The following is a 27,141-nucleotide window of genomic DNA, read 5'->3' as shown; positions in this document are numbered from 1 at the left end:
GAGAAGAAATGTACATGCAAATATATCTGTTATAGGGAAAGTATACCAGCCAATTTGTTATAGTGCTTAAGGCACCAGGCTAGAAATCAAGAGACAGTGAGTTCTAGACCCACCTTAGGCATGAAAGCCAGCTGAGTGTCTCTCTTTCTTTCTCTCAGCCCAACTCATCTCATAAGGTTGCTGTTGTGGAGAAAATATGAGGAAGAAGGAATATTAGGTATGTTCACTGCCTTGAGGTACTTATAAAGTAATAAAGGTGGGGTAAAAATCTAATAAATAAATAAAAATAAATGTGTGGGGCATATATTTGCTAATACATGCATGTGTGGCTATCTGTCCATTAACTATTGTTGCATGTAACTGGTAGAAGGGACATGCCTCTTAGTAAATCTTATATTAGGAATATTTAAAGTGCCTATAAGTATCTGATAAATACTTTACTGGAATGCTTTATTATGAAAAAAGCATTCTGGACTTCCGGTTTGCCATTGTGGCCGCAGTGGACACTGGAAGGCAAGCTCCGTCTTCTGTGTTCGATTTCGCCCTGCTGGGGGACCCTCGAAAGAGTCGAAAGGTACCCTGTAGGGCAGGGCTTCTCAACCTTTTCACAGATTGTACCACTTTTAGGACATGACAATATTTGAGTACCACCAATGCTTAGCAATGTGTCAAAAACATGATGACTAAAAAAAAGGGGGGGGATTTTGGGTTTTACTGATTAGATTCATTTGTTGTTATAGAAATGGCTAGTTTATAATATTATGGAAAAGTAAAAAGTTGAGGTTCAATGTTAATGCTTCCTTCTACTGCAACAGTGGAAGTATGTTCTTTTTCCCTTCTCCCTCTCACTTTTTCTCCCTTTTTCCTCCCCATTGTGTCCTACTATTTGTTTTTGTATTTTTGTATTTTATTCTATAATCTAATAAAATATTACACACTGTAGAAAAAAAGAAAAAAGTATCAGTTTTAATTTCTTCGGTGGCTGTTCCTTTGCTGAATCACTTTCCCTTTGCACTGACAAATGTATGATGAATTTATCCATGTTTATTAATATGCACCACTACCAGCTAGTTCAGGGGTCTTCAAACCTGGTACTTTTAAGACTTGTGGACTTCAACTCCAGGAATTCCTCAGTCCTCATGGTGGTTGAGGAATTCTGGGATTTGAAATCCACAGGTCTTAAAGTTCCTAAGTTTGTAAACTTCTGAGCTAGCTGGTTTGCCCTTCTGAGCTCTTCCAGTGTAGTAAGAATGCACCCCCCAATCCCTTCCCTGTACCTTTAAAGACACAGGAATCAAGTGCAAAGCAAGAAAATAAGAAACACAAACTCCAGATTTTTTTCTCTTTAAGCTGCCTCAGGTGTGTCACGTGTCACAATGTTGAAATTCTAGACTGAAAGGCTCCAGCAATTGTGAAAAGCTTTAGCTTTAAATTAAGCCTGTTTACCTTCAAAGAAAACTTTATAAAAGCCACAGACAGACTCAATTAAAGGGTTAAAACTAATTACATTTGTTTAAAGGGATTAAACCTTTCCTGTTGTCTTTTTTCCCCTTCCCCCACTCAAACCACATTTTTATAGTCTCTCTTCTCTTTCCCATCCTTTTTTTCTTCAGTTCACCTCCAGCTCCGAGCTGCTCCTGGAAGCACCAATCCGCTGGAGCCAATCAGCTGGAGCCCTGCTGGCTCCTGGGGCTTCTGCCAAGCCCAGACAGTCCTGCAGCTGCAGCTGCCTCTCCCTCAGGCTTGGCTCACTTTGGCTCCTTCCCCTCCCCTGCTACACTTGGCTAGCAATCGCATACTACCTGCCATGTGGCAAAGTATCACAAGTGGTACATGTACCACCAGTTGAAAAGCCCTGCTGTAGGAGAGATGAGCAAGGAGGGGACCCACGCTCGATTGCGGGAGGGTGGCAGCCCTTCCGCTTGATCCAGGGCAGCCCTCCAAATCAGCGGAGGAAAGACCGGCCATAGTAATATGGCCAGTCACTAGGCTGCAGACAGCCAAAGCCAAACTTACCACCAAGCACTTCGAAAGCAACGCGGATGAAACTGGGTGAGATTCGATCTTCTCTTTACCCTAAGTACTTTTTTTCCCTGTAAAAGCTGCCTGAAGTATCTTTCCCCCTGTGAAGTGAGAGAGAAGGGAATTTCTATCCCACCCTCTAAGAATAGCAGCGACTGACCACCCAGGGGAATTAAAGCACTAAACAACTTTAATCTAATTGGATTTATATGTTCCTGAAACTTGGGGACCAAATTTTTTCCTATTTTATTGGAGACTTTCGCTTTTATTTACAAAAAAGAAATAAAATTGGAAAAAGGATTATAAAAATTTTGGATCTAAAAATCCTTAAACGGCATCGGTGACATCTTGTGGCAAAGTTTGGTATTACAACTTGTTATTTCCTAAAAGAAACTTGGCTCGGAGCCCAGACCTTAAATAAGATTCTTCTGACCTTGGCACCATCTGTGAGAAACTCAGCTGTAAGAGCTGGGCGGCATAACTGGCCTACTTGAACTGTGAATGTAAATCTTCACTGACTTTCAGAGTTATATGTGGGGAATTGCTTTCCTATCTCTTCATTTGAGGAATATTGGTTACTATATGAGATGATGAAATATCTTGGACTATAAAATCTTGCTTGACAAACGGCTTCTACTATAAAGACTATTTATAAACACGTGAAGGAGATGGATGAAGATCAGGAAAAGATTCTTTCCATATTGAAAGCAGTACATGAAACCATTCTTTCAGCTTGTGATAAAAATAAGATCTAACATAAAAGATCAAAATGCCAGCTTAGATACACATACCCAAACTTTGGCTACAACCAAAGAACTAACAACACAGAAGATAACAGAAGAAGTGGAGCAATCAAATATTAAGACAGAGGACTCAATTGACCAACAAATACAGTTAATAGAAAATCCAGGAAAGGGAGTGACAACGCTGAAAATGGAAAGACTTTCTATATAAATCAGAAGAAATTTGAGAAAGAAGAAGGACAGATTGAATGGAAGATAAACATATCAGGGCAATCATGGGGAATTGGAATAATAGGGAGACAATTTAAAGAATATAAATGGGCTAGTCCTTCCCAAAAAATGGCAATTAAATGGTCTTCTTTATTTCAAATAAAATATATAATAATAGAGGGATATCTATTTGATGATCTAAATAAAAGCACTAATATGGAAGCCTAGTTGTCAAAGGAAGAAAGCCAGAATAAGGCTGAAGAAAATTGGGGTTTTGATTTATTAGAGGGGATTTCATATTATTAATTAGAGGGTTAAAGGGAGAAGTTGAGGTAAGGAGAATTCTGGTCATTAGATTTAAAATATTTGGAAATTAGGTGAAAATAAGGATTTTATCTGTTTAATATTTAAAAATTAGACCTAAAAATTAATTATTATGAATATGTTTGATTTATTGAATAACTCAGGTAATATATATAATGGTTTTGATTTATTAAAGGGGATTTTGTATTATTAAGCAGATATTTAATATCGTGGGAAGTAGATAATTTTTAGGAAATAGAACAAGATTATATTTAAATAGATAAAATGTGTATTTAGGATATTAGATTCTGTTATGAATTGAGATAAGGGAAATCTTGGTTACCTAAAGCCTGAAAATTATAAATACCAAAGGTTAAATTGGAATATTGATGGGAAATTAAAAACTGGGGAAAAAATAATAACAGGATTGTTTATGAAGATCGAATGTAAAAAATAATTAAGATACATATAAGCTAAAATGTATTGATAAATGTAATAATGATGTTTTTACTGAGTTGATATAATAAGAACTATATTAGCTTAAATACGAGACAGTAAATGTTAAGGGAAAAAGAGAGGAAATATTTGAGATTGTAACTTGAGATTTGTACTAAAGATTTTGTTAACGAACTATTGATTAGCCCAACCACCATGTTGCTTTTTAAATACTTAAATGTAAAATTGGAAAATTAATAAAATATTATTTAAAAAAAGCACTCTGCCTTCACTTTATTAACTTACAAACAGAATGTTTAAAATGTTTACCTTGCCATGTGAACAATTTACATTTATAAAAACCAGGCTTATGCTCAAGGGACTTTGACAATAATCTGTGATAGCTGGCAATATTTTTGCTTCCAAATGTTTTTCTTCAAATGTCTTGGACCAACATCAGAGAACAGGTAACACTGCTATACTTTTACACTTTCAAACTATGTCAATAACCATGCAAACAATTAATTACAGCGGCTAGGTTGTTAATAGGGCAGTGTTGGAAGAAGGAATCTTTGCCTACCTTGCAAGAATGGTTTTTTAAAGTTTTCTACTTAGCGGAAATGGCAAAGATTTCGGCTTTCTTGAAAGAGCAATCGCAAGAGAAGTATTTTTTGGTGTGGAAGAGATGGATAAATTTCATACAATATAAGTACAATATAAAAAAATATTATTTAGTTTTTGAATAATTTATATTTAAAGTTTAAGATATTATTTAGAAATAATTAGAAGTATAATTATTATTACCATTTTTTTCTTTTTTTTCTTTTTTTTTCTTCTTCTTGTTTCTTTTTTTTTTTCCTCTTTCTGTTTTCTATATATATTGGTGTTAAAGTATTTTATAATTTGTTTAATGACTATAATCAAATTTGTTTATGGTTTATTGGTGTTTAAATGTTTTCTTTTAAGTTTTAATTAAGCCTGTATTCAGCTCTGGGAAGATTGGGGGAGGGTATTGGGGTGGGTTGGGAGGGTTTGGGGAAGGGAATTTTATTGTAAAATTTTAAAAAAATTTAGTAAAAAAAAAATAATAACCATGCAAACAAATAAAACAAAGAATCATATAGCATTATGATTCAGATCAGTGAAATAATATAAAAGTGGAAAAGTAGAATGGTTTATATATGTTGTGGCATTTATATATATCTGTATGATTGCAACAAAAAATCCAAGCTATAGAATATTTCTCTGCACAGCAAAGTGAAATTCTGTGACATCGGATGGGATTTTGCCTAAATATGAACTGTCAGTTATAGACTTATGACTACAGAGGTAAACAAAAGATGCTTCTTCCTGCTTTTGTAATGGAGAGTTGGCAACAGTTTACTGTGAAGATTCCAACTGTGTCATATTGCGCTGCTGACGTAGGTTAACTAAATCCACTGCTACTCATGCTGGAGGCATGAAACATGTACAAAGTGAAGTTTAATAGAATGCATTTTACTACATCTTATTAATAATATTATATGTGTCATGCATCACCTATTATTAACTATTTTAATAAAACTGCATGGATCGATCATGGATTAGTAGCACTACTGAAGCTATCTAAGCTATATCAAATTGTGGCCAATCCATTAAGAAAAATACAGAAAAATCCTGATTCAAAGAAGAAATTGACAATCTAAAATACCTATAATGAACCATTCATTTTATCAGAACACTAGTAAATAGCACAATATGTGTATTTGAATTGTTTCTTTGCTCATGTCTCTATGCATGCACCAATAAGGGGACATATGGTATAAGTAAAAGTGGCAGGATGTCAAAACATCTAGAAATAAATCAGGATATGCCTACAAGACAAAGGTAAGAACGAATGTGTCCTTCCTGGATTAACATCCTGAAAAGTCCTATAATTTATAGAACCATAACATAAAATTTCTGGCTGATTAGTAAACTGAAAATAGCACTCTATGGATTTATTTAAAACCTATTTCTAGTTTGATCCTTCTGGCTTTATTGTGTTATATGTCTTCCATATATTAGGTTGCAACCTTAAGGAGGACTACAAAATTGTATTTAACAACAGTATTGTATTTCCAAGTGTTCAAAGTTCCTCACATGTGTTTTGTGACGCTATTTGATAAATGGCTCCCCATTTAACAGACAATAGAAAACTATTCCCAAGGAGAGGGTGACTTGTCAAAGGCCATCTGGTCAGTTTATTCCAGAGCTGAGATTAATCTGAAGACCACGTTAGACAGGATCTGATCTCTGGACTAATGGAATAATCCATCCATGCATGCTTAAGTCATAAGTGATGCTAAATTCAATTCTTTTAATACCAAACAAGTGGGGATATTGATTGCAGATGCACAGAACTGTACTATTAACACAATATTACAGCAGCACTTGTAACTAATAGAGGTTCTTGAAAAAGATATTTTTTCCTTAGCAGAGTAGATAAAGTAAATTCTCATCCCTCATAAACCACAAAACCTGTTACCACATGAAGTATGAACAAAGATGGCAAAATACACACTCTTCAAAATAATGGTCCTCCTGGCCCTCCTTTCAAATTACATCTCTATAAGTTTATCAAAAAGCAGCAAACATTCCTGAAAATAATAAGTCTGTGCAACACACAACCACATTGTATAGAGCAAGGCAAACATTATTTCCAATATTAGCTTACCTATTCCTCCAAATCTTTCAGATCAGTAGGCATAATTTAGTAACACATCACAAAATAGAATGCAAAACAACTACAGATACAGCTGGGGTTAGGAACGGGGGGGGGCACATTACCAGGTTGCATCGGAGGTTCTTAAGGAGCTGGTGGAACGGGATCTCGGCTTCATTATAATACTCATTGTGCAAATAACAATCCAGCACTTCTTAGCAGCCACACTTCCTTACTCTTCACACTTCTTCCATCCCATACTTTCTATTTGCCAAGGAAATAGAAAGGAGAAGCTTCCAAAGAAACATATTCCAAGTAAGAGCCAAGGTTCTTCGAGATGATTTCTAAAGTATGGAAGCTCTTTGCTTATTCCTCTGCATTTATGCCAGGACTGTTTGAAACTGACAGTGCTGTTCTCCTCTTCCTTGCACTGCTGGGGGAGGAACTGTGCTTTGAGTCAATTCTCCATCTAAGTCACATGGGAAGCAAAGCAGCTAAAAGAGCCTCGCTTGTCTTTAAAAAAAAATATATTCCCCTCTCGCAATCCCATAATAACAGGTTTAAAGGTCAGCCACTTTCTAAAATTGTTGATAAGTGGTAAAAGGAGAAAATGAAGATGAGACACAGTGTAGCAGTGAGTTTGCAGGAAACCTTCACTTTCAGAAGTGCAAGGGTTAAATGGAAGCCCAACAGACCAGACCCTTTATTTTGACAAGAGGATTACCTGATATTTATGACCCCTTGTTTCGATATAGAAGGATTACTTGAGATTCTTCTCTTTCGTTCCTGTTGGCTCGCTCACAGCTTTTATAGAAAGAGAATCCAGTTGTTTCATCACAGGCACACATAAACACTGATTGCTTGAGGGCTAAGTAACATCTTTTTCAGAGAACACCTTAAGATATTGTAGGAGGTTTAAACAAAATAATAAACAGAAGGAGGGGTTTGTTGCTAGTCTCTTTTTCCTGTGCAAATACATGAATTTATCATTACTTTCAGACTGAGGAATCTTATATTATGAAGTATGTTTTTGCCTTTAGAAGTACATTCTGCTCAATTCAATGTGACTTGAAGCCAAGAAAAGTGCACACAGAATTGCATGAAACATCTAGAATATAACTTTCCCACACCATTATCAAATTCACTGAACTTTGTCATAAAAGCTTCCCCCCGAATAATAAAAAGCTCCTCTGAAAGTATCTGATTTAAAATACATTCAGTTTGTGAAAGAGGCATTTTAATGGCTGCACTGAAATTATTTATAGTGATTTATGTAACTAGACAGACAGATATTTTTAAATTCAGTGGCACAGATCTGCTTTTGTAATTTGCTTTTTACATGGAGGAAACTATGCCCCAAACAAGTGATTACACGCAGTGAAACTATTCCTTCATGCAATAGTTCAAGAACAGTAGATTACGCCTTGCAAAGAATTCAGAAGACAGCAGCTTTGGAAATGAAACCAATTCCAGCGACCTTACGTTATTCAGAAACTCCTAAAATATAAAATATGAGATTTTCATGGCTTCCTAGGCAGGTGCCTATTAATAACCAGCTGGCATCAACCAAGGGTTATTTGCTGTTTTCCAAAAAATGCAGCGTGATTTGTGCATAGGAAAGGATAATCTGTTGGCCTTCCAGGTTTACATCAGTCATCTGTATGCAAATTGTATCATAACAGCACAAAGAATTTCAATGAGGGATCAGCCCACACATTCCCTTCATCATTCCTCCAAGCTTTTATCTTCACAACATGTTCATTGGCAAATGCTGAGATATTTTAAAGGGGATCCTTGTTTGTTACTTAAAGCCCTGGCTCTCAGTCATTTCTGTATCCTAAATATCACTATATTCTATCAAAGGAACACAACTTGTCAAAAAAACATTTATCCCAGACTCTTATACAGGTAGTCCTCCAGTTACAGTATATGACCACAATTGAGCACAAAATTTCTGTTGCCAAGTGAGATAGTTGTTAAGTGAATTTTCCCCTATTTTATAACCTTTCCTGCCATAGTTGTTAAGTGAATCACTGCAATTGTTCAGTTAGTAACAGAGTTTTTAAGTGAATCTGCTTTTCCCATTGACTTTGCTTGTCAGAAGGTTGCAAAAGTTGACTGCATGACCTTGGCACTGTAATCATCATAAATATAAACAGGTGCCAAGCATCCAAATTTTGATCATGTGATCATGGGAATGCTGCAATGGTCATAAGTGTGAAAAACAGTCATAAATTATTTTTTTCAGTGATGTTATAACTTCAAATGGTCACTAAATGAACTGTTGTAAGTCAAGGACTACCTGTATTGCTATGCGCATTCTCCTATTATAGTTATCAGTCGTGGTAAATTTTAAGGTTCATAAAAGGTAGTAACATCCTCTATGTACCAACAAGCATCTGGATCCTCTAGGCAGCTTTGCTCTCTTGGTGTTCCTTGCCTTTCTCCTCAATATTTTGATTTTTTGAAGTGTTGGTTTGGAATAAGAGATGCATCTTATATAGAATCTTGCTGTGTAGCACTGGTATGCATATTATCATTGACAAACACTGAAGCTACAATATCTGCAAGCGAGCAAGTTAGTGAAACAGTTAAAAATATAATGTACAGCAAAAGCATTAATATCTGCCAACAGTCAGTTTCTTAAAGCTTTTTTTTAAAAAATGCTGAAAGAAGATTGCTTAAACTTATCCCCACAACCCATTTTCTTTACCAAAATTATTATCCTAGGCTGTTTCTTTGATCAAAAGTAACCTCTCAAGCTGCAGGGGAAAATACATTAGTTTCCCTATATATATTTTTCTATATTCAGGATATGAAAATATAAGATAAAGAAATGATATTACTCCAGTCATATTCACTGCCACTAGCTGCTGTATTTTAGTTTGTCATTTTAACTAAATAAGTTCACTTATTTATCTATCATATCTTGTGGCCCTAAATATATGGAAAGCTGACAGCCTGGGTTCAAGATCTGAGGGCCACACAACAGGGTGAACTCCAGTTATTTGCCCAACTTTATGCCCACCTAGCAGTTTGAAAGCATGCAAATGCAAGTAGATAAATAGGTATCACTTTGGTGGGAAGGTAACAGCATTCCATGTGCCCCAACTTATAGTCATGCCAGTCACATTACCATGGAAATGTCTTCAGACAATGCTGGCTTCCTCACTGAGAAATGGAGATAAGTATCACATCCTGGAGTTGAACACAACTGGACAAGCTAAACCTTTACCTTTATTATGCAGATGAATATTTATGAGCAGTGTCAAATATTGTAGCACAACCACTTGTGGAATCTTCTTTTTCAGATTCATACAATGTAGAATAGAATGTTGTTGACATCAACAATGTAGAGTAGAAGTGAACAATGTATGGTCTACACCAGTGGTTCTCAACCTGTGGGTCAGGACCCCATTTGGGATCGAATGACCATTTCACGGGGGTCACCAAACAACGCAGTCCGCCATTTTCCCCCCCTTTTCCTTAGCTGTGCTACTCCCTTTTATTCTATTGGCTTTTGAAAGCCAATAGAATAGACTCCTTTGAATAGAGTCTAATTCTATTGGCTTTCAAAAGCCAATAGGAATTGTCCAGGCTGTTTCTGCCCTGCTGAGCCCGCCAAAAGTCCCATTCTGCAAATGGTGCTGCACCAGTTGAGTAGTCCTCGACTTATGACCGGTTGAGTAGTCCTCGACTTACGACCGGTTGGGGGTCGCGGAATTAAAAAGGTTGAGAACCACTGGTCTACACAATAAATGCCAGTATGCAATTCCCAGCATCTCTCATTGTTAGCTATGAGATTGAGAGGAGTTTGACTTCAGTCAAATTTGGATTCCTATCCCAGGAATCCAATATAATTCATACTATGTCTTATTGAATAAATAATAATAGCATTTTGGTAGCCAATGCATTATCTTAAATAATATTTGTGGAACGAGTCAGTGTATACTCTGCAGAGGGAATGCTATTGTTAAATAATGTGGCTTACATATTCCATAGTAGACATGATCTAGTATAAGGATATGTATGTGAAATACTAGGATTCCTTCTAGGAATAATACAGTACATAGAATACATAGAATAGAAAGGCAACAGTGATTACAAAGCCTTTAATTTCTCTGCAAAAGGAGAAAGTGGAAGAGACGTAAATGGGCATGACGGGTATGTAAAATTATGCATGGTTTAGATTTCTCTGTCTCTTTCTCTCGCTCTGCGTGTGTGCGTATAAGCAGAAAAGTTGGAATGACTTTTTTTCTGAATTTATCCACTAGAAAGAGAATTTATCAAATAATTTTAAGAAGATAAAGGGAGTTTTGGGGTCAGTGTGTGAATGATCTGTAGCAGATTACCAAATTCCTGATAGCCAATTGTTTTAGCAGAAACAAAATGCAAATGATTCTCTTGCCTCAACTTAAATTAACTTGGGATGACTAGAAATAGAATTTGGGGGTGAGTTCGGTTCAATTACACTAAAGAAAATAAATTTCGGGCCCCTGAATATACTTAAAGTGATCCGTTTTTTTTTTTAAAATGAAATAGCTACCTTTTGCCTGCTTCTGAACAAAGTATTTGAGATTTTAGCAGCCAAAACAAAGTAGTTCTGGCAAGCTTAAAGGCTCTTGCTGTTTGGTGTCCAGTCATGTGATAAATTCATAGCAGACACAAGACTTGAACCAGACTTGAACCAAGGCATAAAATTTGAGCTACAGACTCATGTCTTAATCTCTTACTCATGATCTGTACCAATTCAACACTTAAAAATTAGAGCAATCTGATAGAAATGACTCTTTTTTAACCAGAAGATCAGGGCGTGAAATGCATCACTAAAAAGTCCAAATACAAATGTGTGAGGGCTCAAATATCTAAACATTAAAGTTTGCCTGAGAAGGAAAAATTTGGCAGCAAGAGGGTGGATAGCAATAAACTTTCTCTAGCTCTAAAGTGCAACTTTGGAACTTATGGGGAATGTTTGTGTTGAAACATATGTTTGATAGCTGAAGGATTTATAAACATGTGATGTTAACTACAGATAATCAGTACAATTTTTTTCCTTTGTTTCTTACGCTGATGCCAGTGTTGACCTTTCATAGCATAGCAACACTTTTCCAAGGCCTGTTTTTCCCCCTTTATAATGCTGCAGAATCTTTCATTGTAAATTACAAAAACTTATTTATAAACAATTTACAAACAATCCTGAACAATCCTTTTTTTGGACACTTACTTGCAAAACCTGGTTCATTTCTCCAAAGTTTTCAAAATCCATAGTATTTTAAATAAACACCAAATGGAAGAGTATGCATTAAAAATAGTATTTGTTGTAAGGATAGTAGAGATGGAAAGAATATATATTTTTGGTAAGATTACATCTCTATAGGATACTATAAAAGAATTTCTGCAAAAGGGTCTACATCACTAACAGTAGCAAAACTCATTTGATTCTTTTTGTCCCAAGGTCATGGAGCATGTTAGTAACCATTCACTCTTAATGATAAACTAGCATTAGTCTCAACATAACTTTTTTTTTCTAAAGGGAGTTTTGAAAAGAAAATATCTAAGAATCACAGTGGGGTGTAAGTAATTCCTTACCTTTATTAGATTATCTTGGTTTTTGAACCACAAGGTTTTAAATTGGCATTTTTCTGCCAATTTTGTGGAAGAATTATTTCTGAAAGATTTTCCCTTCATTGCAAGGAATAGGAAGGAATGAAGTCGGCACATCTCAGAATTGTCATATTTAAGGGTGTGATAGAAGACTTGAGAAAGCTTATTTCTTTTTCCCCATATCCTTTTAGTTGCCTTTGTCCCTTTCCACTGGGTCTCTTTATTCCACTCTAGTCTAAAAATTCTTAACATCAGAAAAAAACAGTGCTAAAGGAATTCAATTCCAAGTTCAATGCTTTTCTTCCTGTCTCGGATGGGAAATCCAACTAATCCTTTGCTTGTCAAAACAGTGTCCCAAAGACCAGAAACTGAATTGTAAGAATTCTAGATAATAGCATCTTAAAGAACATGGCAGCAAAATGTATAGGGCATACGATTACTCAGAAATAATATCTTTTAGATTTAATAAGATTTGTTCACAGTTAAATGAGTATAACCCTGCAATCTAAGACATAATTCTATATTTCCTAGTTTGGGATTAAACACTACTGAATATAATTCATAACACAATATGACGGCACTGAAAGACTGCCAACTTGGTACATTTTCCTGGAAATAAGCAAGAAGGAGAAATCAAGATCCAACAGAGCTAGAGATAATATGCACTGAAGCCAAGGAATTGTTCGCTTCAACTGCTTCTCAATGTATCACTCTGGATGACTGGTAAAAATAAACTTGCTGATTTGGCTCTTTGGGATGATACCTGAGGCCTCTCACTGCAGTAGTAGCAGCTGAATGATAAGCAGCCCAGGAGTGTTCTACTATTTCTCAACATCTAAATAGGGAGGCTATGTGTCTCCAAGGCCAACTCTCTTGCAGGGGAGGACAGACAAGAAGGAAACAAGGTCAGATATTTCAGTCAAGGAATTAGATATTTTTTCTTTATAGAATAGAATATAGCTGGAAGGGCCCTTGGAGGTCTTCTAGTCCAGCCCCCTGCTCAAGCAGGAAACCCTATACCATTTCAGACAAGTGACTATCCAGTCTCTTCTTAAAACCTGTGATGGAGCACCCATGATTTCTGAAGGCAAGCTGTTCCATTGGTTAATTGTCCTCACTGTTAGGAATTTTCTCCTTAATTCCAGATTGTTTTTCTCTTTGATCAGTTTTCAACCATTGTTTCTTGTCCTGCCCTCTGGTGCTTTGGAGAATAATTTGACCCCCTCTTCTTTGTGGCAGCCTCTCAAATACTGGAATACTGCTATCATGTCATCCCTATTTCTTCTTTTCTTTAGACTAGCCAAACCCAAGTCCTGCAGCCATTCTTCATATGTTTTAGTCTCCAGGCCTTGGATCATCTTAGTTGCTCTTCTTTGACCTTCTTCCAAGGTCAAAACATCTTTTTTGTAGTATGGTGACCAAAACTGATTCCAGTATTCCAGGTGTGGTCTCACAAGGGTTTTATAAAGCGGTACTAATATTTCATGTGATCTTGATTCTATGCCTCTGTTAATGCAACCTAGGATTGTATTAGCTTTTTTTGGCTGCTGCTACACAATGCTGGCTCATAGTCAAGTGATCATCCACAAGGATTCCAAGGTCCCTCTTACAGTTGCTGTTTTTGAATCAGGTCTCGCTTAATCTGTACTTATATCTTTGATTTTTCCTGTCTAAATGTAAAACTTTGCTTTTCTCCACATTAAATATCATTTTGCTGGATAGGGCCCATTGTTCCAGTTTGTCAAGATCTTTTTGGATCCTGAGCTTGTCTTCTGGGGTGTTGGCTATTCCTGCCAGTTTAGTGTCATCTGCAAATTTGATGAGTTCCCCTTCTATTCCCTCATCTAAGTCGCTGATGAAGATATTGAAGAGTACTGGGCCTAAGACAGAGCCTTGTGGTACCCTTCTGCTTACTTCTCTCCATGTGGATGTAGTACCATTGAGGACTACTCATTGAGTATGGTTTATCAGCAAGCTACAAATTCATCTGTTGGTGATGTTGTCTATTCCACCTTTTTCTAGCTTACCAAGCAGTAGATTGTGGTCTACTTTGTCGAATGCCTTACTGAAATCTAAGTATACTATGTCCACAGCGTTTTGCTGTTATAAATCACACATCCTACCTTTTTAAATCTATATATGTTAGCACTGACAACAATCCCATAGATTTGACATTTTTATATTACCTATTTCTGGTTGTTATCTGGCAAACATAAACTTTCCAGATTCCCCATCTACAATAGATGTCTGTATTACACAACAACAACAACAATAATAAAGTTGGAAGGGACCTTGGAGGTCATCTAGTCCAGCCCCCTGCTCAGGCAGAAAAGCCTATACCATTTCAGAAAAATGGCTGTCCAGTCTCTTCTTAAAAAGATAGTATGAAAATACTATATTAATGTATTTAAAATATTATATTAAAAATAGTATTCTGGATTTTGGGATGGCAGGCAATAAATTAGGTAAAACATTCTTTCTTGTTTTGTAATACCCATGAAAGTATTAATTAATTATGAATGCCATAAATAATATTAGGATAATATGCTATGATTTGGAATAAAACATTTTTGTATTCTCTGCAAATGAAGAATAGAGTTCTATGTACTATCAGTGAAGTTGACGACAGAGCAAACAACTTGAATCAAATCCTATGGAAAGACTATTGGTAGCCATTTTTCTCAAAACCATCAAACCTAAATCCTACAACAGAGGCTAGGAGGTTGGTTATTTTGTGGGAAAGCTGATATAGCATTCTTCAGTCAGCTGCTAACAAAGCAAATCTTGGTATGTAATTGAGAATCCCTTTGCTTACTTTCACTCTGTTACCCCTCGCCTACTTATAATGATTCCAAAACACAGCAGAAACTTCCACCATCTGAACAGCCTGAAGGCATGTCCTGAAAAAAAAACCCCAAAGCACAATTGAATAAAGGTAAAATGTGCATAAACTTACAAAAACAGAAAAACAATTGAGTAACATATGATGTATGTGCAGACTTGCAAATTCAAGAAGCATATAATCAAAGTCAAGAAAACAAGGTTCCAACATAATAGTGTTCTATCTTTAACTATCATGTATGCAGAATAAAATTACAATATACAAAAGAACTTTTAAGCCAGTTTTATCATATGCCCTCTTCCTCTGTTCATTAAAACTTCTTCATTCCACTCTCCACTCCTGATAAGTTTGACATCATTACTCTGCACATATATAGAGCTATCAGATGTGAGAAAATCAGAACAATGCCAGCTGCTCAATGAAGAGGGCAAGATAATATAAAATAACAAAGAAAATATAGAACTTCTCAACTCTTAATTTGCCTTAGTCTTCACTGACAAAAGGATATGCATTTCACCAACTTTATTATTTGTTTATTTATTTGATTTCTATAGCCATCCATCTCAGCAAATTACTCCAGGAGGCTCACAATTGAAGGGAAGGGAAGTGAATTGCTGTTTGAAGTGAATAGAAACTGAGTTAAGGAACGCCTATTTATTCTGAAAACTAGCAGGGGTTTGAGAAAGCAGCAGTGCCATTGGAACAAGGCAAACGTCAAGCATATCAGCAGACCAAGGGCTGTGAAGTCAACTGCCTCTCCTGCTTGAAGCCATTGAAAGAAATCACAAGAGAGAAGTGACATTCCTAAATGTAGTGCTTCCTTCAAATTACTAACATTCCATCTGAGTTAAAAAATATACCAGAAAAGCAAAGGCTTTAACTGCAATTTCCAGCTCCTGACTTTCAATCAAGAGGCTGACATCAGGCAATTGGTATCAGACAATTAAGATGGGGTCACATTTAAGCTTCTTTCAATAGTTGACAGTTGTCTTATCAGAAGTTTAAAATGCATGCAAAGACTTCTCTGCAGAACAGAGGTTAAAAAGAGACTTCAAAGTGTCAGGGGCTAGAAAGAAAGCATGAGCAACATCTATTACTTTGCCACTCTCATAGAAATCTATGACCTTTTCAAGATACAGTGGGGCAAAAAAGTATTTAGTTAGCCACCAATTGTGCAAAAGTATTTAGTTAGCCACCAATTGTTAGCCACTTAAAAAGATGAGGCCTGTAATTGTCATCATAGGTAGACCTCAACTATGAGAGACAAAATGAGAAAACAAATCCAGACAATCACATTGTTTGATTTGGAAAGAATTTATTTGCAAATTATGGTGGAAAATAAGTATGTGGTCACCTACAAACAAGCAAGATTTCTGGCTCTCACAGACCTGTAACTTCTTTAAGAGGCTCCTCTGCCCTCCACTCATTACCTGCATTAATGGCACCTGTTTGAACTTGTTATCAGTATAAAAGACACCTGTCCACAGCCTCAAATAGTCACACTCCAAACTCCACTATGGTGAAGACCAAAGAGCTGCCGAAGGACACCAGAAACAAAATTGTAGACCTGCACCAGGCTGGGAAGGCTGAATCTGCAATAGGCAAGCAGCTTGGTGTGAAGAAATCAACTGTGGGAGCAATAATTAGAAAATGGAAGACATACAGTATCACAAAGCCCTGGGGAGGGGGGGGGAGGAAACCATGTAGTTATGTCAATGTTTAGTAAATCACTCTTTATGCATAAGCTATAGTAATAGGTAATCAGCCAGGTCTGTCTTATCCCAGGAAAAATAAACAAGCTTCAGCTGGCCTAAAATGTAGCATTGCAAGAAGTGATGAGCAAGCCTCTATACGTCTATGGAATACCTCTGCTTTGCAAGATGTGCTAGTTGCCAGTTGTGTTTCGGGTGCAATTCAAGGTGTGGTTGTTACCTATAATCCCTACATAGCATAGGGCCTGGTTATTTGAGGGACCACCTGTCTCCCATAGTATCTGCCAGCTGGTTTAATCTGACAGCTCGTGCACTCTGGGTTCCTTTGATTAAACAATATCATCTGTGGGGATCCTGGAATGAAACCTTCCTTGTAGTAGTGCCTATTCTCTAGAATGAGAGCTCCTCCCAAGATCCAAATGGCCCCCACCCTGCTGGTTTTGATGGGGCTGAAGACCTGGCTGTTCACCCAGGCTTTTGGTGAGGTTGTCTTAAACCTCCTTTTAACTTAGCTTGATTTCTCTTTTTTAATTCATTTATGCAATTTCTATAGCCACCTATCTCACATTCTTGACTCTAAGCAACTTACAATTAAAAGACAAAAACTACCAATAATAATAATAAAATAGGCATACAAAGATTAAAAACAATTCAACTATTAAAAGCCGTAAATATATATATACATTGCTTACTGGTGTACACCGCTTAGAGAGTGCTTGCACTTAAAGCGGTATATAAGTCTCATAAATAAATAAATACAGTACAGTCACCAGGGGAACACAACCATTAAAGAACAAATATTTTTCAGGGGCATTCCCAGGTAAAATGCATTACAGTAATCCATACAGAGGAGACCATGGGCTCCTGATCCATGAATGGGTGTAACTGGAACAAACTTGAAGTTATACAAAGGCCCTCCAAGTCTCAACAACCACCTGCTCTTCAAGCAGGAGTTGTGAGCCCCAAAGGACCTCGGACTACACATCAGCTCTGTCTGGGGAAGTACAACCCCATCTAGAAACAAATCCAAGGCCACTCAGTTTTACCAGGGTTAAAGCAAAGTCTGTTTTCCCCATCCAAATCACTACAGTTTCCAGGCACCAAAACAGGACTTCAGCAACACCAGTTACTTCTCCAGGGGCAGATATATATTGCTGAGCATCATCAGCCTACTGATGATACCTCACCCCTAGGCTATGATTCATTCTACCCAGTGACTTCAAGTATATCTTAAATACGACCAGACGGAGTACTGAATTCTGTGGCACTCCACAATTTAGGGCAGAGGGTGGGATTTCTCATCATTGATCAACACTGACTGAGACTGGCTACTCTAGAAGGGAGACAACCGGTTCAATAAAGTGCTGTCCACTCCAACCCTGCAGCTGGTCCAGAAGGACACTGTGGTTTCTGTTTGTTTTTCCCTGGTTTATAATTCTGCCACCTCTGCATTTCTTTTATTCCTTGTTTTATTATCTTGTTTTTCATGTTTTAAATCATTTGTAAACTGCTCATTTGGATGGAATATAAATTTAAATAATAACAGTGTGTGTGTGTGTGTGCGTGTGTGTGTATGAATGTCTGTGTCTGTGTCTGTCTGTATAGTGGTTAAGGCACTAGGTTAAGAATGGGGAAATGATTCTAGTTCTGCATTGGGTATGAAAAGAACAATTTATTTTGGCCCAGTTGCTTTCTGTCAGCCCCAGAAAGAAAACAGTGGCAAACCACTTCTGAAAATCTTTCCAAAAAACTCTGCCTTGTTCAGGCAGTTTCCAGAAGTCCAGATTGACTCAATATTTATGCAAGATTGGTCTTATATACTATACTATTCAAGAAGAGTTTGAAGCTGGTATTTAGTCTCGTGATTGTTTGTGAAGAAGCAAGACAGATGAGATACAGCCTTAAGAACACTGGAATCTTCATGCAATAACATTCTCCATATAGCTACTCAAAATTTGTTGCAAACATGTCCACCAATTTCATGTCAGTGATGACAACAGTTCTTATTCTTATTCTCTCCCCATTCCCAAATGTGTAGATGGAGGTAATGATTTCTAATCTATGCAATATTAAAAATTATAATTCATGAATTATAATGTCTTTATTACACAATTCTGTTGAAGACATTTGGCATGGAATCAATGATTGTTGACAACATAGTGGTACTTAATGATAGATGACAGCTTACATGTCCTTTATTTAGGGTTTTGTTTTGCTTCAATACTGTTTACAGAAAGGATATCCTAGTCTGACTGCACATGGAATTCCTTGCAACATCCACTGTATATATCAAAAGACTACGTTGCCTGAAAGAGCTGAATAACTGATGCAGGGCAATGAGACCTGACATGCCTACAGGCATGTCTCATCATATTGACAGTATGATTTGAGTGTGATGTCATCCCCTTCCCTGAGGATTTACATTCTTCTTTGTGTCTGACAGTTCTCTCCTCTTGTCTGAATCAAATGCCGTGAATTTATTTCTGTTTGCCAAGTAAAGCACTGTTGTGAAAGTCAAATGCCAACTCACAATTTCACAATGAAAGTTGCTTTGTTATGACCATTTTGAGGATCAAGGCATTTCTCTGCATTTTATGGGTAGGTCTCACAAAATTACTGTAGCTCTTTAAGATCTGTGCAATTAAAAATAAAAAAAATTCTATTTACACATGCAAGAATTATATACCTTGTGCAGCACAATCCTATTAGTTATACTTAGATGTCTATCACACTATATTAAACTTATTTCATATTAATTTAGAATTGCAGATAGCGATTAGGTTTATACATTGTTCTAAGCTATGGATTATTAAATCATGGTTTATCAAATTACAATTGGATAGTTCACTTTTAAGTTAGATAATAAATTATGAATAACAAATCATGATGGCTGGTTCTTACTGGATGCTTAAAATATACTATTATGAAGTAGATGCTACAATGTGGACTCACAAGATGGGGTTGAATTAATTATCAGTTATAAAAACGTCTCCCTCATAAGATCAGAAGCTTCTCCTATTTATTCTAATAGGTCTTCCATTCCAGGCTAGAATGGAAAATCTCCATTTGAGAAGGGGTGTTGTCTTACCTGAATGCCTTTTCTCAGCATGATGATGTAGAATCCACCGGATGGGTTATTTCAACCTTCCTGCTCAGAGAGACTAGGCCAGAACTTTGGCCACGCCTCCCTCAGGGTGTGTCTTCCCAGTTTTGACGAGGCGAAGCATCTCTGACGAAGTCCGGCGCAATGGCTCCAATTATCAGGACACCTGCCTAAACTGTCTTATGGGAGGGTGTGGATTCTACATCATCATGCTGAGAAAAGGCGTTCAGGTAAGACAACGCTCTTTCTCCAGCATGATGAGTGTAGAATCCACTGGATGGGACATACTAAAGCCGCTCATGTCCCTACGGGGGGGGGAGTCTAGGCTTGTGTCCCCTGCAAAGAAACGACCTGTTGTAGGACCCGTCTGCCAAACGCGGTGTCTGCCGCTGCAAACCTATCTATCCTATAATGCCTGACAAATACTGAAGGGGAGGACCACGTCGCTGCCCTACAAATCTCCTTGACCGAAGCCTGCGTGGACCAAGCAGTAGATGCAGCAGCGCTGCGTGTGGAGTGAGCCGTAATGTGTGCAGGAACTGGAAGAGACTGAGACAGATAGGCCCGAGCAATGCATGCCCTTATCCACCTACCAATGGTTAAAGAAGAAACCTTCTGACCCATGGCAGAGGATTGAAAGGACACGAACAAGCCCTCCGACTTGCGAAAAGCCGAGGTTCACTTGACATAGTGACGCAGAGCCCTGCGTACATCCAATTTATGCCACTATGGTTCTAGACTATGAGAAGGATTCGGACAAAAATTTGGAAGAACTAGGTCTTGGGACCTGTGAAACAAGGTATTAACCTTTGGAATGAAGGAAGGGTCCAATCTGAGGACTATCCTATCCTCGAAGAAGGTACACAAATCACTCCTAACTGAAAGTGCGGCTAATTCCAATTTTCTTCTATCCGATGTTATGGCTACCAGGAATGCCACCTTCAAAGACAGAAAATGAAGAGAACAAGAACTGAGAGGTTCAAACGAAGGAGAGATCAGAACCTGCAACACCTTAGGTAGGTCCCAAGATGGATAGCGATGTACCACGGGTGGTCTAGTGCTAACCGCCTCTTTAAGGAAAGCACTAACTGTCGGACGTTGCGACAAAGGAATCAAGTTGTCACAAGTAAGGACCGTTGACAGGGCCGCTACCTGCCTGCGGATGGTACTGGGTAATAAACCCTTGTTCATACCTTCCAGCAGATAATCCAAAATATTGGGAATTGTGACCAAGAGTGACCTGAGATTTTGTTTATTGTACCATGTGCAGAAGTTTCTCCATATGGCGTCATAAATCCTATTAGTTGAGGGGCGCCTGAAGGCTTGAATCATTGAGATCACCCCGGACGAATAGGATTGCCTAGCTAAACTTTCCCGCTCAAGTGCCAGGCGGCTAACTGGAGCCACTGTTCAAGGTTCCCTTGGCTGAGAGCCAATTGATCCGGAGGAATCCTCCACAGTGGTGAGAGTGAAAGATCCACAAGGTCGGCAAACCATGGACGCCTTGGCCGATGTGGAACAATCAAGATTACCTCCGCCCTTTCCTGAATCAGTTTGCGGATGGTTGCCTGTAACAATGGGAGGGGGGAATGCATACAGTAGGTCCCCCGGCCACTGGCACCAGAGGGCGTCCATTCCCTCCACTCCCCGTGTCGGGAACCTGGAGAAGAACCTGGGAAGTTGAGTGTTCGACGGGGAGGCAAAGAGATCCAGATGTGGATGACCGAACCTTATTGAGATGTCCCTGAACAGTGCCGGGTCCAGTCGCCACTCCGAGTGGTCCACTGTGACCCTGCTCAGGGAATCTGCTTGTCGATTTGCCTCCCCTGAAATGTGTTCCGCCCTGACGGACCCCAGGTTGGACTCTGCCCACAGACCTAGATCCAAGGCCTCCTGCATGAGCGACCAGGACCGGGTCCCTCTCTGCTTGTTGACGTGAGCTTTGGCTGCCATGTTGTCCATCAGGACCAGGACGTGCTTTCCCATCACTAGGGAGGAAAACTGTTGGAGTGCTAAGTGTATGGCCCTGAGTTTGAGCCAATTTATATTGTGAGCTAGGTCCGACTGGGACCACTGTCCCTGGGCCAGGTGAGTTTGAATATGGGCACCCCAACCGAACAGACTGGTATCTGTGGTCAAGGTGAGCCTGAGGGGCTCCTTGAAGATGGTCCCCTTGTTCATTGCGGATGAAGCCCACCATAGGAGGGATACCAAGATGTGGTGGGAAACTCTGACCCTTTTGTTGGAACTGAGGTTCTGTTTCTGAAAGGGAAGGAGGAACCATTGAAGGCGTCTTGAGTGAAGCCTGGCCCACGGAACAATCCCCATGCAAGAAACCATCTTTCCCAAGAGTTGGGACAGCTGTACCAGGGGCACTACTTTGTTCCTCCGAACCTGATGTACCAGTTTTCGTATGCTGACCCGACGTTCTTGAGATAGATAGACCTTGCAAAGGTCCGAATCTATGATTGCCCCCAGATGTAGGAGGCGCTTTGTGGGGATCATGTGACTTTTCTTGAAGTTCACTGAGAACCCATGAGCCTGAAGTGTATGTATTGTGACCTCCAGGTCTGACTGGGCAGACTGGAAGGAACTGGACTGAATTAGGATGTCATCTAGATAGCATTGCACACGCACCAGACTCAGTCTGAGGTGAGTTGCCAAGACTGCCAAAATTTTTGTGAAAACCCTTGGAGCTGAAGATAGACCAAAGGGAAGAGCTCTGTATTGGTAATGCCGGTGTGCGTAATAAAACCGGAGGAATCTGCGTCTTCTGGGAGTATTGGGATGTATAAGTACGCCTCTGTTAGATCTATGGATGAGAGAAAATCCCCTTTCCTGATACTGGCGAGAATGGACCTTAGGGTCTGCATCTTGAACCTCCTGTAGGTTAAGAAGTAATTCAGACCCTTTAAGTCCAATATCGGCCTCATCCTCCTGAGGCTTTGGGAACCACAAACAGGATGGAGTAAAACCCCTTTCCTTCCTGATCCCATGGTACTGGTTCTATGGCCTTGATGTCTAACAGATGGGAGATGGCCGTGGCTACCAATTTTGCTTTGGTTGTGTTTCTTGACACCGGACACTGAATGAAGTGGTCTGGAGGAGGAGAGCAGAACTCTAGGGTGAGACCGTACTTGATGTTTTCCCTTACCCAAGAGTCTGTGGTGGTTGTCTCCCAAATGTCGCTGAACAGCGCCAGACAACCCCCGATGGGAGAGTCCTCCTTGGCGTCACTTGGACCGCCTATATGGACAACCGCCCGATCCCTGGAAGGGGCGTTTAGATTGGAATTGGCCCTTGGCTCCCATGTTCTGGCGGTCCTGCGGACAATCCTGTCTGGGGGGAAAGGATCATGAGCCTCTTGACCAATCCCAGGACTGCCCTGCCCAAAAGGGCTGTCTCCACTCCCAGGAACCACTGGGATGGAATGCCTGCCTACGGAAATCCTGTTGGGGCCACCTATCAGACTGTTTGGAGGGGTGTGCCAGAATCTTACAATTATCCTTGCCCTCAATAATATGCGGTTCAAGGATTGGCCCGAACAACTGTGTACCACTATATTTGGATGTGGACAAGTACTACTTTGACTTCAAATCCGTTCTCCACTGTTTCAGCCATAGTAGCCTACGAGAGGCAACCGTAGCTGCAATGGATCTGGCAGAGTACCTGGTCGAATGAAGAGAAGCGTCTGCCACGTACTCTGAAGTGGCCACTAGTTTCCCTAGTGTCTGATGTGTTCGAACCTGATCTGGTGGAACAAGTGTCTGAAGTTTGCGAAGCCACATGATCGATGCCCTGGCGAAGAAAGAGGATAAAGTCGCGGCCTTTATCGCCCATGCCAAAGCCTGGCGCGCTCGGCGAAGAGAGAATTCAAACTTCTTTTCCTCCGCTTTCAGGGCCTCAGCCATATCCCCTGGAATAGCAGATGTGGAAAACAAAGAAGTCAGAGGAGTATCAACTGAAGGTACCTCCAAGAGGGAAGCAAATGAAGAAGACACATTGAATAGTTTCTTCTCTGTACTATTAGGAGAAGGCAGAGTGGCCAGGGATGACCACTGTTTCTCCACTGTAGTACGGAAAACCTGTGGACAAGGGATCTGCTTGTCCTCCACAACTTGTTCTGTGAACAAGGGGTTAGACTCCTGGCTGGCAGAGGTGGAAGGTTTCTCCTCCTGTACTGAAGTAAGGTTGGTGGTGTTACAGGCCTTCATCAGTAAAGAACTGAAAAGAGAAGGGTCAAAAAGCCCCGGAGTTGGCGCCTGTTTGGGCGCTGCCTCCTCATCCTCTGACATGGGCATGTCAGCTATCTCCAGGTCAACAGACCTCTCTTCCCCTAGCTGGGAAGAAGTCTCAGAAACTCCTGAACCGAGGACAGTGGTACATGCCGCCTGAGAAGGAGGTATAGAAGGAGGTGGTGGTGGTTGAAAAGGCCGTTGTCCCCTAGAAGACATGAATTGCATAAATGCATTGTGCATGAAGGACTGAAACTCAGCTGACCACCTATCCCCTTGTTCCACATACCTAGCATCAGCCTCGGCTGGAATAAACGTGGCCTCAAGGCCATGATGAGAAGATGAGGAGGAGGAGCAAGGGGGACCAGCCTGCACAGTTTCCCCCTGAGGAGACCAAGGCCTTGGAACATCATGAGAAGGTGCAAATGGAGGCTCAGATGTAGGAGTGTCCAATGAAGCGGGGGGAACCACTTCAGCTTCACTGGACCTAAGCCTTTGGGCTTTGGAGAATTCCCTTTCCAGTGCCAAATGTCTCCTCGAGGCCTCTCGCTCGGTTGACTTTGAGGGCTCTTTGGTAGAGATGTGTTTTGTTTTGGCCTTTTTCTTTCCCCCCGTGTCCAAATCAGTAGATCTGCACTTTGCTTGTGTGGGAGGAATACCAGAGCCCTGTGATGCCTGTGGTGAGGAACTATGTGCCATTGCAGTCTAGATAATCCGAGTAGGAGATATCCAGAAGTGGGGGGAACCCAAAACCCCAGATCTAGTTGACAGAGATGGAAAACCGATCCTCGCTCTGCACAACAGCAATGGCAAGGACAGCCAGACAACTCTCTAGAACTGCCTGTCTAGACCGGTGGCAAATGCCGTACACTAATTGTAACAGGTAGAGTTAAATAAATTCCCCTTCGTTCAACTCACCCCAGAAGATGAGGACATGTGCTAGAGCACAATGAGTAGTTAGAATAATAACACCCGATACAGATCAGGAATCAGCTCTGTGTCTGATGAACACTGAAAACTTGCCCCCCAGTGAAAGGACTGACAAGGCAGACCTGTGGCAATAAAAAAGCAGGCCTCAGTACTCTTGTGAGGAACATGAGGTCCCTCAAAATGGCTTCCGTGCTCAGAGACACACTCAAAATGGCGACTGCCTAAGAGACATGCTCAAAATGGCAACTGCCTAAGAGACATACTCAAAATGGCAACTGCCTAAGGGACACCCTCAAAATGGAGGCCGTTGATGACCCATTCAATATGGCGACCGCCTGCAGAACACACGGTTAAAATGGCGGCCGCGGCCGTATAGTGCCTCCCAAGGAAAACAAGCACACCAAAGAGGGGAATAGTAGGGAATCGAAACCCCCTGCCAGAAACAGACTTTAAGCCAGCCAATCTAATCAAAAGCAATTTCCCCCTGAAAGCACTTGCTGTTAGGCGCGCTGCCTCTGCTGCAATGCAAATTCTGAAGCCGAGGAAAGCCTCGTGCCGACGAAGCCAAGAGGGAAGCCTCTGAATTGTCTGAGTCTCGGAAGACTCCGATCGCCGAAAGCCAGCTGGCCGGCTGGTCCGCTGGTCCGCTACTCCGCTGATTGCCGATTGGGAGCTGAAAAGCCCCTATTTGATAAACTGCCTGCAGCCTTTTCCACAGGAGCCTGTTGGGCTTGAGGCCAGAAGGCCTGATTCAAATTTCAACTTCAATTTTGTGAATTTAGTTCCGAATGAAAAACAACACAATTTAAATATAGCCTAATAATTTTAAAGTCAATTAAATTCAATTAGAAAGCAAATTAACCTAGCCTAGCTAAGGAGCTGAAAAAACTGTGCCCTGTCTGAGCCAGAGACTAAGTCAAAACTGGAAGACACACTTTGAGGCAGGTGTGGCCAAAGTACTGACCTAGTCTCTCTGAGCAGGAAGGCTGAAATAACCCATCCAGTGGATTCTACACTCATCATGCTGGAGAATGAGAGCTATTTCAGCTATTTCAGACTTTTTTCCTTGCATATTGGTTAAGAGGTGGTAAAGGATCCTCATGCTCCAAAAGTTTCCTTAATTCTAGGCCAAATTATCATTACAACAAATTTGCTACAGATAACACAGATACAGCTGGTGAAGAGAAAGAATGGCAGGGATATGGCCTCTCAGATACATGCGATTCCACAGCATTCCCAATTTTGCAACTTATGGGAGGTATACAATATTAGCACTTAGAATTTCTGATCTAGGAATTCATACTGATAGACTTTTAGCTATTAACAGTGGGAAGGTGCTGGTATTTTCCCTTCTCCTTCAACTAAAGTATCAGCATAGATTTCAGACTTCATGAAATGAATGGCAACTAACCTCCTCCTGTAAAATAAGGGACACTCTACATTCAACCAAGGTTTTTTCCCACCACTGTTGGTATGTATGTTATTTATGCACAGGGGAATTTTTCAATTACATATATTCTCTATCCTTTGCCAAAATTGGGGGCAGGGGGAGAAAAAGATCAGGAGTGGTGTTTCTTGAATTAGGCCCTGAGAACATGACCCTGTCTAGGTTACGAAGTCAGTCAGAGACAGCAGCCAAAAGCTAAACTTAATGAACTAGACAAGGTTATGCCACTTTGAATTAAGTTATACCACATGGAACCTATTATGAGCATCTCATGGATTTGTAAAATGAATTGGATTTGATTTTTTTTCATTCTTTTTATTAAATTAAAAAAAGAAATATTTGGAACAATTATGTAAAGTGTTGTGCAGCTAGATGTCATACTTACAAACTGCTGCGAAACATTACCACAGAGCTGATTTGCTTACCATGGAGCTTTTGAAAAAGCCACAATTGTTCCTAGCTTCAGAATGCATTATGCCTTTTATAGGCCACATTGCCCAGGTCTATAGAGAATAATAAGACAATGGTGGTGTAATGCAACATTTCTGAAAGTACAAGTCATGAACCAGGGGAGAGGGTCATAAGGATAGAGATGGGAGGGGCAATAAAAAGTTCCTTCTTTTCAAGCTCTTTCCAGCCAGGCTTACTAATTTGAAGCAAAAATGTGCAATGTACTGCTTCTAGAGCCCCATGAAGCCTGAATGTTCATTGTCTTTTCATTTTTTTAAAAAAAAAGTTTGCATTTCAAAGGAAGAATACAGTAATTCTCTCTGGAAGACTGAAGATTTTTCTGCAAAGCTGTGACATCATTTTGCATAGTTAAGAAGGATGTAGCATTTAAAGTACTTGGGAGCAACACACTCAGTATCTGA

At 39.7% G+C, this 27,141-nt stretch overlaps 1 protein-coding gene across 14 annotated transcripts in view; it reads right to left on the bottom strand.

Moving 5' to 3' along the window:
- PDE4D (phosphodiesterase 4D) overlaps positions 1-27,141 on the bottom strand; it is a 693,804-nt gene that overhangs the window by 143,133 nt on the left and 523,530 nt on the right. The window contains exon 1 of one of the 14 annotated variants that reach the window (XM_039320127.1): positions 6,522-7,102. The exons of the other annotated variants lie outside the window; for them this stretch is intronic. Coding sequence (XP_039176061.1) covers positions 6,522-6,586 — 65 coding nt within the window. The 5' untranslated portion in view covers positions 6,587-7,102. Of the gene's footprint in view, positions 1-6,521; positions 7,103-27,141 lie in introns of those variants that run through there. 14 annotated transcript variants of the gene reach the window in all.

The sequence above is a fragment of the Crotalus tigris genome, unplaced genomic scaffold, assembly GCF_016545835.1.
Source record: "Crotalus tigris isolate CLP2741 ecotype Arizona unplaced genomic scaffold, ASM1654583v1 scf7180000017604.1628558, whole genome shotgun sequence".
NCBI classification, from domain to species: Eukaryota; Metazoa; Chordata; class Lepidosauria; order Squamata; family Viperidae; genus Crotalus; species Crotalus tigris.
Note: the sequence above shows the minus strand (reverse complement) of the source record. Positions and strands in the feature narration are given on the sequence as shown.